The 18,500-nt window shown below is 37.5% G+C and overlaps 1 protein-coding gene across 1 annotated transcript in view; it reads left to right on the top strand.

Moving 5' to 3' along the window:
- The window catches only part of CUBN (cubilin), a 259,424-nt gene that overhangs the window by 169,411 nt on the left and 71,513 nt on the right, over positions 1 to 18,500 (top strand). Inside the window, exons 44-51 of the mRNA XM_055332630.1 lie at positions 3,429 to 3,603; positions 4,782 to 4,960; positions 6,145 to 6,354; positions 6,989 to 7,129; positions 8,048 to 8,229; positions 13,196 to 13,367; positions 14,461 to 14,667; positions 17,472 to 17,621. Coding sequence (XP_055188605.1) covers positions 3,429 to 3,603; positions 4,782 to 4,960; positions 6,145 to 6,354; positions 6,989 to 7,129; positions 8,048 to 8,229; positions 13,196 to 13,367; positions 14,461 to 14,667; positions 17,472 to 17,621 — 1,416 coding nt within the window. The remainder of the gene's footprint in view (positions 1 to 3,428; positions 3,604 to 4,781; positions 4,961 to 6,144; positions 6,355 to 6,988; positions 7,130 to 8,047; positions 8,230 to 13,195; positions 13,368 to 14,460; positions 14,668 to 17,471; positions 17,622 to 18,500) is intronic.

Below are 18,500 nucleotides of genomic sequence, written 5' to 3'. Positions count from 1 at the left end.
TAATTACTCTTACTTGATTACAGTTGATTATAATTATATTTAATTCTACCATAATGACTTAATTTGTGACATTTATTTTTGTATAATGTTTAATTGAATAAATAAGTAAATAAGCATAGTTTCAAAAGAGAAAGTAGTAGAAAATAAATCTTTGCTTTTCCCCAAAATTAGGTAATATAGATTTCAGGATAATCATATGACCTCGACTCAGATTCCTTAGTATATTTTAAAAATATGTTAATCTAAATAAAACCATATATTATGTTGTATATTCTCCAAAATATGAGATTTTCAAATGTCAGCATAATTTCTTTATTTTGGAAGAGGAGAAGAAATAAGGGTCTACCAGATGACACAGAAAATCATCTAATAATTTAAGTAGGTTCCATGATTATAGGGAATGTACTTCTGCTACTTCCTGCTACATACAGCTCTGGCACTTAGAAGGAACCTTGAGACAGCTCTATGGACACCAGCACCATTACTTTATAGGCTGAGAGTTTGTGATCCCTCTCTATCTCTGTGCTGAACTCAGCTGCCGAATCCTGTGTGGGCCAAACTTCACTTGGCACTGAAGAGTAGGCTTTGTAGAGTAACAGTGCCTTGTGTCTAGTGAGTAGACTTCAGTCCATCCCAGAGAACTCTACTTTTCCATAATGGAGTCTTGAGTTAGTCTTAAACTACCTTTTTTAAAATTGCCTTTTTAAAGTCAGTATTTATGGTAATTCAGATACACTAAAGGTTTGTTTGTTGGGTTTTTTTAGAGCAATATATTTTTTTAAGATTTTATTTATTTACTAGGGAGAGAGAGAGAGAGAGCATGAATGGTGGGGAAGGGCAGAGGGAGAAGGAGAAGCAGACTCCCCACAGAGCAGAGAGCCTGATGCAGGGATCTATTCCAGTACCCTGAGATCATGTCCTGAGCTGAAGTCAGATGCTTAGCCTACTGAGCCACCCAGGCAACCTCTAAAGGTTTATTTGTAAATGTTATGACTCTTTTATTCCTTTGGGGACCCTCTTTTTGTGTAAGGCTATTACCTCCTCCCCATCTTTCTGCCTTTACTATTAGACTCCAAATGCTTTTGATATCAAAACCTCTTGTCCTTTGGTAGATGAGTGGATAAAGAAGATGTATATATATGTATATACATGCACACACACACACACACAACGGAGTGTTATTCAGCCTTGAAAACAGAATGAAATCTTGCCATTTGTGACAACATGGATGGACCTAGAGATTTTTCTGCTAAGGGAAATAAGCCTGTCATAGAAAGACAAGTACCATGTGATTTCACTTATATTTCGAATCTAAACAAACAGACAGACAGACAGACTCTTAAATATAAAGAATAAACTGGTGGTTGCCAGAGGGGGGGGAGAATGGGTGAAAATCGGTAATAGAGATACAGAGGTACAAACTTCCAGTTTCTGGGAAACACCTGGAAAGAGGTACCCAGGGACCAAAGGAGGAATGGTGTGAGAGATCAAAGGAGAAGGAGAGCTCGGTGTCCAAGCAGCTGGATAACAGAAATGGAAAGAAGAGAGAGACATGATCAACAAGGTTAAATGCTGTGGATGTAAAATAAAAAGATGCTTGAGTCCACAACTGTGAGGGAACAAGAGTGCTTTGATGGGGCTGCAAAGTGAAGGGGGAAGGAGGAGAGAGGGCGGTGAGAACAGAGAAAATGACTGTTGCTGACTTGGGCATGTAAGGTGTGGAAAGGTAAAAGGAGCAAGGGGCGAGGAGGGGAGTGGACGGGGAGGGAGAGCGCCAGTGAGCACAGGGTAAGGGGAACTGAGGAGAGAGTGGAGTGGGAGACCAACCCGATCTACAGGAATACAGTGTGCAAGGGGATGATAAAGGAGGCAGAGATGCAGATAAATTTCTTAAGGGTGGTAATAGGTTGAGGGAGTGTTCTCACCTGATTTCTTCCATCACGCTCTAAAGGAGAGCTCCAAGTAGCTGCTGAGGCTCAAGAATGAGTGGGGAGAATAAGGGTTGAGGGCATAGCTGTGATATTTGGTGAGAAAGCAGGGTTGCTCCGCAGCGTTGAGAGTGGGGAGCATGCATTTGGAGGCATTGATTTCGACACATGGTTTGAATTGCAGGCAGTGGTGAAAATAGATTTTTCCAAGCTGAGTCTAAAGGAAAGGCCAAGAGCAAGGGGGTGGAAGGCAGTCAGAAGATTCTGCAGTTTAGGGGTTCAGAGACGGGAAGAATTCTGGGTGATGGCAAAATTCAGGAGAGAACCAAACCTGAGTGAATGATAGCAGAAATAAATGTGAGTGGAGTTCAGCAGATTCACATATCCGTGAAACTAACTTACCAGGTTAATTTCATCACTATTGTAAGTACCTAGTTTACTCTGGCCTGGATTGTTTGCTGAGATTGCCAGAAAATGTTCATTAGTAAAAAGAAAGTATTTTTACATACTTTGGTTTTTTAGAAAAGAGGTTTAAAAAGCTCATTTATCTTCTTCCAGAAACTGGCTAAAAAAATCCTCTCATGCCAGTCATCTCTTGCTCTTCAAATGCATCTGAATCCTGAAGGAACATAATGAGTGAATGCCCACAGAGTTGTGCAAATATATATCTGCTTCGTCTTTTAAACTTCAAGATCCCAGCTCTGTGTCTTTCTATTCAACTGCCCTGTCAGTGGGGAATTATAAGCCTTACTGTATTCACGTGCTTGTCTACGTGGCGAATGTGTATTAATGCTTCCATCATGTTCTACTGCATGCACTATGCACCATAAGCATTTTGTTGGCTTTAAGGAAAAGAGAAATATTCTAAGAGAATTTGCGGTTGAGCAAATTAAGAAGTGGCACATTTGGTAGCTCCCCCAATAGCAAATCCAGAATCTATTTGCTTAAAAAGAGAAGGAGGATAAATCCAGATGAAAGGAAATTGAGATTGGAAATACAGATAAAGAGACTTTAAAAAATAACAGTGGGAAGTCTAGACGTTATGCTGTGCTCACCACAGGTGTAGCCACCATCTGCTCCATACAAGGCTCTTATAATACAGTTGGCTGTACTTCCTATGCTGTACCTTTTATCTCGATGACTCATTCAATCCTTGACTGGAAGCCTGGACCTCCCACTTCCCTTCACCCATCTGGCTCATCCCCCCACAGCCCTCTCCTTTGGCAACCTCTGGTTTGTTCTCTGTATTTATATTATGGGTCTGTCTCTGCTTTTTGTGTGTTTGTTTGTGTTTTTTAGATTCCACATATAAGTGAAATCATGTCGATGTATCAAATCACTATGTTGTACACCTAAAACTAATGTGGCATTAAGTGTCAACTATGTTTCAGTTAAAACAACAACAACAACAACAACAACATAAGACAGCACAAAAAAAAAATAGTGGCATTGCATCCTCTTTTCCAGACTGTTGACTGATTGAATTGTGTTTCTCAATAGCCTGTGGGGGCAATATCTACATCCACGATGTGAATTCTGCGGGATATGTGACCTCCCCTGGCCACCCTAACAATTACCCCCAGCATGCTGATTGTAATTGGCTCATAGCTGCTCCTCCTGGAAAGCTCATAAGGGTGCAGTTTGAAGATCAATTCAATATTGAAGAAACACCCAAGTAGGTCACCTCCATATTTCACTTTTCTCCTACTCAGAGTTAATATTCTTTAGCTGTTATTTTGAGAATAATTTTTTTCTCTGCTTTTTTCAGCATAGGAAATCCAGGAATGGGGAAGGGACATGCATTACACCTAGAGTCTGAAAACGTTGCCCACTAGCCCTCTCTTATGAGCTTAGCAGATTATGTACACAGTTGCTGGCCCTCCTGACACCACACACATCCTCCAAGAGACACTGAGGATGGCTGTTTGAGATTTATGTTATCCGCTCTTCCTCTCACAGGAAAAATATAGTGTCTCTGGTAGATGAATATTTTCCCAGCCTCATACTCAATGTCATAAATAATAAAATATCTGTTTAACAAATGGAAATTCGTGTTACGTGACACTAGATCACCAGTGTCTGAGAAAGGACTAAAGCAAGTACAGGACAATTTCCCAGTCTGTCTTTAATGAGAATTCTTAAGGGATTACAAACCAGGGATAAGTCTTACTGTTGAACACAAAGAGAATAACTACAATGACAGGAAAAAACAGAACAACACATGAATTTTTCTTTGTTTAACAAAAGTATGTATGAATTTGCAAGAATATGTGTATGGTACAAAATTCAGGTACAAGAACTTTTCCTGTTTATGGGCACCTCATATAATGCCGCTGTGCCACTCAGTAAGTATTAATTGGCTGATTGACTTTCTTCAGAAATATTGGGTAAATACTTGCACACTTTATGGACACAGAAAATTCATGCATAGACTTTCCATTAGCCTGGGTGGCAGAGCTGTCAAGAGAGTTTGTCCTTGTCATGTGAAATGTGTCCTATCATCCTGTGAGACAAAATAGTTGTTTTGTTTTTTTTAAGATTCCTAGGCATTAATTTGAGAATGACTTTTATCTTTATAAAATAAATACAGAATATAGAGGGAAGACAAGTAAACATTTTTTGATGCGGTACATGTAAAACCTGCCTTTTTGAGCTACTAACCAAAGAATGTACGATTAGAAAAATATTATGTAGATTCTGAAGTGACACACCACTTAAAATGACTGTCAGAGTGTCTTCTACAAAAATTATGATTTAATATTGCTCTTAGAGAAAGTTAGTGAAGTCTTTATTTTTAACATATGTCAAAGTGACTGACTTTATATATTAAACTGAATGTTCTTTCTACTTTAGCTGTGTATCCAATTACCTTGAGTTGCGTGATGGGGTTGATTCAAATGCACCATTACTTGCCAAGCTCTGTGGGAGATCTTTGCCCAGCAGTCAGTTGTCCTCAGGAGAGGTGATGTATTTGAGGTTCCGATCTGACAACAGCTCCACTCAGGTGGGGTTCAAGATCAAGTATGCAATAGGTAACAACATTTTTTGTATTTAATAAGAAAGTTCTGACAGACTAGTTATCATAAAACTTTTAAAAAGCATACCATTTTTAGAGAAGTTTTTCTATCTGCCTAATTTTAATGATCGTCTTAGTGATAGAGATAATTAGGGGACGTAAATGTTTAAAACCAAAGTCATTTATCAATTTAAAATTTTATTTTGGTTTCCATTTCAAACCACTCTTTTTAATAAACCTGAATATTTTGTATTTTCCTGACTTGTTTGTGAAAATGTATTCAATTAAATTTTTGTTTCTTTCTCTTATCATGAAATCTCTATAGTATCACCTTAACTGGTAAAAGTGTTTACTATTCAAATATAATCAAATAACTATATTTAGAATAGTAACTTTGAACTCATCATTAGTGGATAATGTTTTTCTCCTAAGTCTCTAATGCCAAGTCAGTCACTAGACAAGAACAAGTATGTCTCCTTAGTGCTTTGACTTCCTTACTTTTAAAAATGAGCAATACACATGCATACTGAAAATTTACTGTATTATGGCCATAATTACATAGAATCTAGTATCTGGTGGGTCTGAACACTGACCAAACATATTTAATATGACCAAAAAGTTGGAAAGCCTACTAGTAACAACATTAAACCTATACCATAGGTCATTTTATAGCCCAAGGCAAATTGTACATAATTCAATCTAACTATCACATCCAGCTGATAAAAAAAGAATTGAGTAGTAATTTGCCAGGCCCTGAGATACCAGTTACTGCAGTGAAATATTCTTTTGATAGTTAAACCAGTAAGGGCAGGCATCGCTAATCACACACCGTACCCCTTCCAGCTGAGCAGACCCTCAGTCTTCAGAATCGCAGACACAGGGTGGTAGGCAGGCCCTATCAATCTATCAGTTGGTTCTTGGAATAAAACTTCCTTGCAACTAATAGTTCTTACATCCTGAGAGGATTAATGTGATGTTACAGAATATGCCAGTCAGTTTCCATTTCCCATTATTGGACTGGACTTGTGGTATTGTTTCTCTTTTTATCAATAGTTGATTTCAAAGAAGGGGAACACTAAACATTTTCAGAATTTTTAAAATGTGAATTTATATTCAGTTGGCACCTAAAAGTTTTCAATGTGCTGGTTAAATTTTTTTTAAGACAAATCCCCCATAACAGAATATTGCTCTTTTCTGCAGCCCAGTGTGGGGGAAGAGTGACAGGGCAAAGTGGTGTCATTGAAAGCAGCGGATATCCAACACTTCCATATAGAGACAACTCATTCTGTGAGTGGCATCTCAAGGGTCCCTCAGGACACTATCTCACCATCCATTTTGAAGATTTTCACCTTCAGAATTCCTCTGGCTGTGAAAAAGACTTTGTGGAGATCTGGGAAAATCATACCTCTGGTCAGTAAAATATGTCTGCTGTCTTTTGGGGGTGTTTATTTTTCTGCATACTTATTCAGCTTCTGAAATGTCCTTACCTCAAGAAAGGCAAAATGACATTTGTCCTTTGTATAGAAGTGCAGTCATGTCTGGGCAGTGCCAGCTTTTCTCTCCCTGGAGTCTACTCATAATCGGTGGGTGTCTACAGCCTCAGGTGTCATTATATAGTTTTACCTTATAGATCACACTGAGAGAGCACTGTATTGAGAAGGCATCCTCTTCCTGTTGAGACTTTCCAGTGTCATATGCAGTTAGTTATTTGAGGAGCATCCTGGTAGGTAAGGAGAGAGAGGGTTATGCATGAGTTGGACACTCATCACTCTGTTGCCTGGAATCATTTCTAACCAAATGAGCTCCCTCATTGTGTGAGATGTCCTTGCCCTAATTGGTTACAGTTTTTGTCACACATCTTTATATATATGAATATGTTGATTTTATTCATGTTTGCCCTGCTTTTCTTAATAGAGGTTAGCTTTTCTTTTTGGCAGAGTCTCGTCTTTTATTATTTTCTTTGTACTTGTAGAACACCTCAAGTAGAGGTGAAATAAAATCAATCACCTGAACATATACATACTTAGTTATTTGCTTCTCGCAGGAAATTTATTGGGCAGATACTGTGGAAACACCATTCCTGACAGCATAGACACTTCTAGCAATGTCGCTTTGGTCAGGTTTGTCACAGATGGTTCTGTTACTGCCTCAGGATTTAGACTACGGTTTGAATCCAGCATGGAAGGTAAGTTCACTGATCCATTAAAGAAAATTACATATATATATATATATATATATATATATATATATATATAATGTGTGTGTGTATAAATTGAGCACCTACATTGACTAGGCACTGTGTGAGGCATTGGTGTTACAATAGTTGTAGAAAAAAAAATGACCCTTATCTTCTTGGACCTTCCACTTTAGTTGAGAGGCAGACATTAACCATATAGTCACATCAGTAAAGAAAAATCACAACTGTAATCCAGGCTACCAAAGAAAGGAACTAGTGCTTGGAAAATATTATGGGATGAGAGCTATATGCATTACATATCTTAAGAAAGCAGTCTAGGGCAGCCCCGGTGGCACCGCGGTTTAGTGCCGCCTGCAGCCCAGGGTGTGATCCTGGAGACCCAGGATTGAGTCCCACATCGGGCTCCCTGTATGGAGCCTGCTTCTCTCTCTGCCTGTGTCTCTGCCTCTCTCTCTGTGTGTCTCTATGAATAAATAAATAAAATCTTAAAAAAAAGAAAGCCAGTCCAATAGCCCCACAGCCATCAGAATCAACCCTTCAAATGTCCTGACATTAGTGAAATATAGATTTTATCTGAAAAAACTGGATAATTACTCTCATCTTCTGAGTCTTCTGACTCTTGGGATTACTCCACCTATTGTTCTTTCATATTTCTTGGGCTATGATTGTAACAGGACTGCCAGTGGATGAACTGTCATCCATGGAATCATGGATTAAATATTCAGTATTAGAGACAAGAAGTGAATATAAACATTCTCTATAAGTCCTCATATGCATATAGTGATAAATAAGAGCAATCATTTTGTCCAGTAGGATATTAAAGAAAATACTTTGGAGAACACTTCTTGTGGAAGGTATCATTTTGATTGAATTGGAAGTTTTTTTTTTTTATTTCTTCCACTTCAGCATGTGGTGGGGAGCTACAGGGCCCTACTGGAACGTTTACTTCTCCCAACTACCCAAACCCAAATCCTCATGGCCGGGTCTGTGAGTGGAGGATCATGGTGCAGGAAGGAAGGAGGATCACTCTGACTTTTAACAACCTAAGGCTGGAAGCTCATCCATCCTGCTACAGTGAGCATGTGACAGTAAGTGTCTTTTGCAGTCAGGGATATTACATTCCATTGTTGAAGGAGTTTATTGACCTATAAATCATAGTCAGAAAACTAGGTCAGGAATATTCCCATCCATGCAACTGTACCTCAGGTAAATTCTAAGTATTTTAGATAGAACAGAAGTGTAGTGAACTGCCATAATATTTGTAAAACCTGTTTTAAGAGGCTATTTGTTGTCACCACATACATCAAGGTCATAGGTGGGATAAATTTTAGGAGCAAATAATCATTGTGCATGGCAAAAGTGGGTTAATGGAGAAGAGTTAAGCCCATGGGTAGCACATAGTTGAATAGGACCAGAGTCACAGAACAAGCCATCACCAAAAGTTTTAAGCCATTGAGTGGTCCTGCAGAGTTACTGTTCTCTGCCAGTGGTGCTGAGCAACTCCTTTGGAAGAACCTGTGCTGCCTGCCCTCAGTGTTGCCAAGGTCAAGTGCTTTCAGATATGTCATCAGCATTCTTAGCTTCCCTTAGCAAAGGAAAGCAAAGAAGATCCATGAATGAGAACGAAGATCATTAACTGAAATGACAAGTATGTATAACTGGATTAATCATACATTAATATTAATATATTTCCTTACCCAACTCAACTTTTCCTCCATCCTTGTTACCTGAGTCAATAACAATTCCAAACTTCTGGGTGGTCGGGTCAAAAACATTGATTTCTGTCTTGGAGTCTTTTCTTTCACATCTTATATTACATCCATAATCAAGTCCCAGGATCTAACTACTTTAAAATGTCTTAGATCTTTAAAGAGATCCAGAATCTAACTACTAACCACATCCACTACTATGGCCATCACCACTCACATAGTTTAGTTAGTAGCTTCCAGTTGGTCTCCCTACTCTCTCCCTTGTCTCCCTGCATTCTCCACACAGCAGCCAGGGTGATAAATGTAAATCACATCTTGCTGCTCTCCTTGAAAATCCTCTATTGGCCTCTCATCTCACTCAGAGGAAAATCCAAATCTTTACTGTAGCCCAACTGGCCCTGTGGCATCCTATATGAATGACATCTGTATAATCATAATAATGAGTGACTGAGCCACCCAGGTGCCCCTTCACTGAATATATAGAAACAAAGATGAAGTAGAAAAAAATTAACCACTCCAAGTATACCATGTTTTAATGCATTTTCTTGGCAATAAAATATTATGTATTTATAATAAATGTGGCATAAATTCACTTGCACACTAATTTTAATCTATTTTTCTGATTATAAATATAATGAATGCCTATTGAACAGAATTTGGAGAGTTCAAAACTTAAAAAATGTAAAAAAGACTTGAAATTCCCACCCACCCATTGCTAAAATTTTGATGTATACAACAGTTTATTTCCCTTTGAAATTCTTTACATAATTGAGAACATATTGAATATAACGATTATTAGGAATCTTACCAGTAGGGATGCCTGGATGGCTCAGTGGTTGAGCGCCTGCCTTTCGCTCAGGGCATGATCCCAGGGTCCTGGGATTGAGTCCCACATCAGGCTCCCCACAGGGAGCCTGCTTCTCCCTCTGCTTATGTCTCTGCCTCTCTCTCTGTCTCTCATGAATAAATAAATAAAATATTTTTTTTTAAAAAAAGGAATCTTACCAGTAGAATTTTCACATGCTCTATAGGAAAGATAATATGAACAGTCATAGTTTCAGAGCTCCAATAATAAAATAGAATTTACAGCAACAACCACAAATTTTGAATCACATCTTACTTGTCATTTCCCTATCTCTGAATCATAGATGCCAAAGGTATCTACTTTCAACTTTTTAGCTACTTCTTGTGGTATGTATGTCATTATTTCAAAATAAAATTCCTATTCTTCTACTTCTTTGTTTTTTGGTCTTAGACATCCTCTGTCCACATGCAACTATGGAAGATGAGGGTTTAGTTCTTTTCAGAATCCACCCCTACCACACACACTACAAATGCTCATAGGGCTATGCACAGTTCAGACTCCCCGTTTCCTCCCAAAATATATACGTCACAGATTTTATTTAAATTGCTCTTCAAAAAAAATAAATAAAATAAATAAATTGCTCTTCAGTGTTTGCATTACTGTGATTATACAGATGTCATTTCCAACCCAACCAAGCAATGCACTATGGTAGCATTTCCTTTTGGTTTTTTTTTCTGATTAATAATAATAATTGTGTCCTTTTTTGCATTTAGCTTTTTATGCACAGATCACAAATTCTTCCACACACTTTCACTCCAAGAGTACCTCCCCACCATGTATAGTAAAGCGTATCTATCAGTTCATTCATTTTCCTTAGCAATATCCTCCCTAAGCCCTCTCCATCAGCTGCAAGCCGGATGCCAGCTGTCACGTGGGGCATTCCCTTTCCCATCAAATTTGTACACCCCTTTGTTCCTCTCCTGGGCTGGACACCTGACTCTGTGCTATGTGCATTATTCTGTCTTGGTTCATTTCCTTTCTTTGGTAAGACCTATGTTCTTGTATTTCCATAAAAAAGTAGATATGGATGATAAAGTTTTGAGAAGGTATATGCCTGGAATCACCCTCAGTTTATCATTGCTCTTTGATTACACTACATAGTTAAATTATCACATGTATTTGATATATTCACATATGTATATAAATATATTAATCATAATTTTGAAATTTTATGTTGCTTCTTTTGGGGTCCATTTCCTTCAAATTCCTGTTTCTTATTTGTATATATTGATTGGTGTTTGCTTACATGTCTAATGACCCTTGACTGTTTATTCCTATTTGAGAAAGAAGTACTAAAATACTGCGTGGAGGCTTTGTATGCATGGGATTGTCAAGTTATGGTCCTCATTGAGTTGGAGGGACTTGGCCATTTAATTAGGAGAAACTACAAATGTCATATCTACAGGTCTTTTCTCCTGGAGAGGCTAAAGCTCCAACAATAACTTTCAGAATTAACTTCTTTTATGAACCTTTAATATCATGTCCAGATTCTTTTTCTTTGAAATGTATTTTTGTAGATTCCATGTTTGTTTTGTTTCTTCTTCACTCTGTTGTAAATAAGGGGATGTGGCTGGCCTTTTGCCTGTATTTTATTACTTTGAAAACTTCTTGCAAAAAAAGTGGGGGCTGGAGGAGAAAAAGATAAAGAAAAAGAAAGAAAGAAAGAAAAGAGAAAGAAAAGAAAGAAAGAAAGAAAAAGAAAAGAAAGAAAGAAGGAAAGAAAGAAAGAAAGAAGGAAAGAAAGAAAAGGAAAGAAGAGAAAAGAAAAGAAAAAAGGAGAGGGAGAAGGGAAGCTTCCTGAGATCTACAGGTTGAGTGAAGGCAGCTTTAAGTGCACAGCTTCTAGATTAATACTGTATCCAGCCCCTAAGGATACAATCCCTCCAAACCTAGCTGTTTATCTGACTGTGTCCAGAAGGAGAAGAGGCAAAAGTACACCATCCAGCTTGCACTACAGTGAGCTATGTGCCTGATTTTATTTCTGCATATAGCAAGTTTCAGAGCTGAATCTCCATTGCCTACTTCATATCCCATTGTTTTCTGGAAGTTGTAGTTTCTGAGTACAAACAAGAGTGGAGGAGGAAAGTAGAAACAGCACTTGGGTTGCCTCTAACAGCAGTTCATGTGATAAATGGATGCCTGAACAATTGTCAGTCATTGTGATTCCAAGCTCAGAGCAGACGTTGATCATGGTTTCCGACATGTTCCATTACCCTGTAGTTGCTGATAATCCCTTTTGATTCTGGCAATATGTTGCCCATTCCTGTTTTCAGTATTGTTGAAATTTTGTTATCTTCTGTTTCCTTATATAATACTTCAAACTTTGGAGTCAGGGGGATGCTTTAAATTCAATTTTATTATCACTAGTTCTTTGAACTTAAGTAAATTGCATAGCCTTTCTGAATTCTGTCTTAATCTGGAAAGCAGGGATGATGTTATATGTCTGAGAGAGTATTGTGCTAATTGGATCAAGTAATATAAGTAGGCTATTAGCAGAGCCTGGCATTTTATTGGTGCTCAGTAAGTGATAGGAAATGCTATATCTGGTCCTGTGAGTCAGAAGACTCTTTAAAACAGAAGCCCTCACAAAGCTCAATTTAATGATCAATTATAGTAAATTTAAAAGCTCCCCTCTTTTGTTATGGAGTGCATTCTTCTTCGTATCTCTTAGTGTCAAACTCTGAATCATTATTTCTAATCATGAGTGATTCAAATCCTTTTTAAAAAGAGGAATATCAATTACTCAATCAGTCAATTATTATTCAGCTACTTCTGGATCTTTCCTGAACTGTGACAACCAGACATGCTGAAACACCCTGGTTTTGAACAGAAGTGGAATAATACTTTGCAACTATTAGAACTGTGTGCATAACTAGAATTATTGTTTAATATTTTGGAGACAGCACTACTCATCCCTTTTTAAAAATTCAAATTAATAAGAAAATTGAGGCTTTGGATTCATAAGTACTTAGGAAACAACTAGTATGTTGATATTGAGATTGATTTTTAAAGTTACTTTTCAAGGCATTTTAAGATATTTGAGTTACTATATGCTTCAAATCATCAGAGACTAGCATTTAAGCCTTCATTCCAAATATCAAAGGTCCTAAGACATTGTTAAGAAAAATTGTCCATCAGTGAACTCTGAGAACTAAGATGTAAGTGTGTTGGCCTATCTAATTTACATTTAGAGCATGGTTTTCAGTTGCAGACAGTATTGCAGTCTTTCATTTGTCACCACATGGCAGGAGGGCATTACTGTAATACTTTCATTTTAGTGAAGTGACCCTGAGGCCACAGAATGTGCTCCTGGTAACATAGTGGCTTGTGGCACTGGGCTAGGAGCCCATACTGTTAAGTAATTCATGTTGGCACAGAGTTTCCTTCTAAGGAAATATATTGGGGCTGCGAAGATAATCTTCTAGGAAATACTCAGCAAGATGGACAGTGTGACTAAAGGTTAAACTGTTTTTCTAACAGATATTCAATGGCATTAGAAATAACTCACCTCAGCTAGAGAAGCTGTGTGGTAGTGTGAACGCAAGCAGGGAGATCAAATCTTCAGGAAATACAATGAAAGTCGTGTTTTTCACTGATGGATCCAGGCCATTTGGAGGCTTCAGGGCTACCTACACATCCAGTGAAGATGCAGGTAATATGTTATAATGCACCTATTTTAATCGTGGGCACTGCAGATGTCCTATAGCTACTACCAACAGCAGAAGAGCAGAATTTTGATCTCCCTTTAGAGATCAAAATTACACCTGGGATCTTCTACATAGGCAAACTTACATAACCAGAGGGAAAACCCATGCCTGTCAGGAAAAAGAAATGTTCTATTTTGAGAAAGAAAACTTCTATTGTGAGTTAAAAGACTTAAAAACGCAATTGGGAGAGCTTCTAGCTCAATTCCATGCAGTGTTGCCATTATATTGGTTGCCCATTCTGCAGTCTTTGGTCAGTTATTTTGTGCTGAGAGACCTTCTGCCTGTAAGAAGGTAACTGGCTCCCCATAAGTAATTTAGTTGAAGACAACCGGATTTTATTGTTTCTCAGTCATTCATATATATACATATTTTTCCAGTGTAAATGAATAAGGGCTCATATTTGATACAGAGTATTTAAAAATTAAGTAGGATATGTACTTTCTAGCCTAAATATTCTATTTTCTGGATTGGTGCATTATCTAAGAGTTTTAAATTTTAGAAAGAGTGGAACTGAATATTTTAAAATACCTCTAAGTTGTTTCATTGATACAAGGGACATTCATTACCATATGAAAAGGGGCAAGTTCCTTGGCACTATAATGCTATTCTATCTGTCTGATCCAATTAAATCTTGGTTCAAGTGGAGAATTGCTAATGAGAAGCCATTGAGACCCCTACTGTAGGTTAGCTATTCCTCTAAATTAAATATTAATGAATAATAGGCTTAAATTAGGAGAAACTGATGCACAGCCAAACCCTTAAATCCACCTTATCTACCCTATAGGAAAATAACAGGAAATTTCCTGTATTTCCTACAGGAACTATGTGTTTATTTTTACACATATTTCCAAACTCACACAAACTTCTTCCATAGTCTGCATGCATGAGTCAGCCCTTCACCCACAATCTGAACTTTATCTAGAAAAACAAATCAAAGCAATAAAAATCTTGCTGCTGTTATTTTAGTTATTATCATATTACTTGTATCTCCTGTTATAGCATGAATTTAACTCTTACTTCCTCCTTTTTTTCCCTTAGTATGTGGTGGGTCCCTTACGCATTTCCCTGAAGGAAACTTTACTTCTCCTGGTTATAATGGAGCCAGTAATTACTCAAGAAACTTAAACTGTGAATGGACTCTCAGCAATCCAAATCAGGGAAATTCATCTATTTACATTCATTTTGAAGATTTTTACCTGGAAAGTCACCAAGACTGTCAGTTTGATGTCCTTGAGTTCCGAGTGGGTGAGTTCAATCAGGGAACATGTTCTCCTATTTATCCAAAGTATTCTTATACCTGGAGGCCACCAACAACAAAGGGACTCAAGGGGCTATAATATATGCACATAGAATCCAAAAGAATGTTGGTCAGAAAAAGCTGTAATTCTGTGCATAGCCAGCTGAGGTAACATGCCCTATGAATGGCGAGCAAGATGGATCAGAGTTTGCAAGTAGACTATGTTTCATTGATGTGAGACACTCAGGATAGATTCAGCTTATCGGTATTCTCTCTCTCTCTCTTTAAAGGATTTATTTATTTATTTGAGAAAGAGAGGGTAAGGGGAGGGGAGGAGAAGTGGGGGAGAGAGAGAGAAAGAATCCTAAGCGGACTCTGTGCTGAGCACAAAGCATGACACAGGGCTCGATCTCATGACCCTGAGATGATGACCTGAGCTGTCCAACCAAGAGTTGGACATGCTTAACTGACTGAGCCACCCAGACACCCCTTGTCTGTCACTTAATGAGTTCAGGTGGTTCCCTCGATCTTTTACTATTCAAGACTTCTTTCCTCAAAGACTGGAACTTAGCATGGTCAGAAATGTATCAGTGATTTCCTGAATTTACAGGATTTCATTACATAGAAATCAAAACAAGGGGATCCCTGGGTGGTGCAGCGGTTTAGTGCCTGCCTTTGGCCCAGGGCGCGATCCTGGAGACCCGGGATCGAGTCCCACGTCGGGCTCCCGGTGCATGGAGCCTGCTTCTCCCTCTTCTGCCTGTGTCTCTGCCTCTCTCTCTCTCTCTGTGTGACTATCATAAATAAATAAAAAAATAAAATAAAATAAAAAAACAAGTTTTGCAGTGTACCTGATGGAGAAGCACATGGAAGCTATTTGGGAATTATCCCCAAAGGAGTCAAATTTGTCTTTGTTTTCATGAGAAGTGGATTAAGGTTTACTTGGTGAACCATAATTCTCTTAAGAATTTTTAAAAATTTCCCTTCATAGGAGATGAATCCATTTTAGTTCTTTCTCCTAGTTGAGGTGTGGGCGATCCATCAAATTGCCTCCATTGTTACATTGACACTCTTTTCCTGGTTTGAAAAAGAGAAATAGGGATGCCTGGGTGGCTCAATGGTTGAGTGTCTGGATGTGGTCCCAGAGTCCTGGGATTGAGTCTTACATTGGGCTCCCCTCAAGGAGCCTGCTTCTCCCTCTACCTATATCTCTGCCTCTTTCTCTGTGTCTCTCATGAATAAATAAAGAAAATATTTAAAAAAGAGAGAGAAAAGTAAAGTAACACTGTAGATCATCAGTGCTATTTGAGTTTCACTGAGTTCCATGTTACCACAATTTTTTTTAAAGGAGGCTGAAAGCAGCAGAAACCAGTATAATGAGCTGGTGGCAATGTTCTAGGGCAGCTATTGAATCAATGCTGACTTTGAGAATATAGTGGACAGAATTTTCAAGGAGAATTTGATAAAGTCTGTGGTCACAGACCAGGGGACTCAGCAGGAGAATCATCTGGGCCCTTGTAGGTAGATGAAGGTAGAGAAGATGTAGATAGAGAAGACTTATGAGAGAAATGGAACTTGTTTGAGAATGTTCTCTATGTGATTCTGATAAACCCTCACCATTGACACCTGATTCAAAACCACTGGCTTAAAATGTCCATTGACTGATGAATGGATAAAGAAGATGTGAAATATATACACAATAGAATATTACTGAGCCATCAAAAAGAATGAAATCTTGCCATTTGCAACAATGTGGATGGGACTAAAGGTTATTATGCTAAGTGAAATCAGTCAGTCAGAGAAAGTCAAATTTCATATGATTTCACTCATGTGGAATTTAAGAAACAAGTTGGATGAACATAGAGGAAAGGAAGGAAAAATAAGATAAAAGCAGAGAAAGAAGCAAACCATGAGAGAAGTTTAACTATAGAAAACAAACTGAAGGTTGCTGGAGGGGGATGGATGGAGTGGATGGGTTAAATGGAGGATGAGCGTTAAAGAGGACACTTGATGGAATGAGCATGAGGGGTTACATTAAATTCTACTCCTGAAACCAGCACTTATACCATATATTAACTAACTTGAATTTAAATAAACAAGAAACAAAAACAAAACAAAACAAAACATTGGCTATTGAATTAAGCAGAACAACTGTATATCAAATTTCAGCCAGTTCAATGCAATCTTCTTTCTATTCCCCAATTTTAGATCAGTTAAAATACTCTATTTTGTGTACTTAAAAATCAATGATGTCAGTCTGACAGAATAAGTAAAGAGCAGATTAATTGTGAGCTCTGTAGGTATTCTATAAAAATTAATCAAATTAACCGTCATAAAATACTCAGCTCCAAAACTGATAGTTTTTAGCCCGAGTACTGGATATCCTATTCATTTTAGTTGATTAAATGCAGTGAAGAAATCATTAAAATTTTAGATAATTATCACTTTTATCTTTTGTCACTGTTGGCATTATATTTTTTACTCCCTAAAAAAAAAAAAGGCGCATCCAAATGTTTTTTTTTTTAATTAATTGTATCTGTTTAGGTATCTAAAATAATTATGAAAACACGATTTGGAACAAAATGGTACCCAAAATAGAGAAAGATGCCCATACAAAAAAAGCTTCTTTTTTTTTTCTATCCTGATGAAGGGACTCTTGCTTTTGCAGTTGATGAAGATAGAAAGGAACTTTGTGAAATGTCTGCTACTAAATCAAAATATCAATGTGTGTCAATACCTTCCTACTGAACTCATTGAATGTATTTCTCAAAAGCTTTATAAGTAATGGCATTTGGTGTGTTATTTTGTTCAGGTAATGCTGATGGGCCTCTGATGTGGAGACTGTGTGGACCTTCCAAACCTATAGTGCCACTGGTTATACCTTATCCTGAGGTATGGATACACTTTGTCACCAATGAACGTGTAGAATATGTTGGATTCCATGCAGAGTATTCTTTTACAGGTAAGACATGTGATTAAGCTCTCATACTCTGGCAATATAATAATATTTTTTTCCATAAAGATCATGCATGTATTTTGTTAGATTAATGTCTTTTTTTAAGATTTTATTTATTTATTCACGAGAGATACAGAGAGGGAGGCAGAGACATAGACAGAGGGAGGAGAAGCAGGCTCTATGCAGAGAACCCGATGTGTGACTCGATCCCGGAATTCTGGGATCATGCCCTGTGCCAAAGGCAGATGCTCAACCACTGAGCCACCCAGGTGTCCCATTAGATTAATTTCTAGGTAGCTGTTGGTTTTGTTGCTAATGTCAATGAGATGTTCTAAATTATATCTTCTGATTGATTGTTGCTGATATCTAGGAATTTTTTTTGATATTTAGGAATTTTTAAATTTTTTATACATTGATCTTTAGCTCAAACATTTTCCTGCACTCTTATTAGTTTTGGTATTTTGTCATAGATTATCTTTGATTTTTATGTGTAAACGATCATATCTTATACAAGTGATAATATTATTTTTCTTTTGGCCCCAAAACTTCATTTCTTTTTCTTGTCTTATTTCAATGGCTAGGCCACTGTCATGTTGAATGGAAGGGATGGTAGCACTTGTTTCTGACCTTAATGTGAATACATGTGACCCTTCATTGTTAAATATATTGATTTCTTTTAGGTTTTTAATAAATGCTTCTTGTCAGATTAAAGAAAGTCCCTTCAATTGTTAGTATACAATTTTAAAATTCTGAATAACTGTAAGATTTTATCAAATAATTTCTCTGCATCCATTGAGATGTTTCTGTTTTCCTCCTTTAATATGTTAATATGATAAATTATATACTGAAAGACTTTGCTCTTGTTAAACCATCTTTTAATTTCCA

Source organism: Nyctereutes procyonoides, unplaced genomic scaffold (assembly GCF_905146905.1).
Source record: "Nyctereutes procyonoides isolate TBG_1078 unplaced genomic scaffold, NYPRO_anot_genome, whole genome shotgun sequence".
Lineage (NCBI taxonomy): Eukaryota > Metazoa > Chordata > Mammalia > Carnivora > Canidae > Nyctereutes > Nyctereutes procyonoides.
The sequence above is the reverse complement of the archived record's forward strand: the minus strand, read 5'-3'. Positions and strand labels throughout refer to the sequence as shown.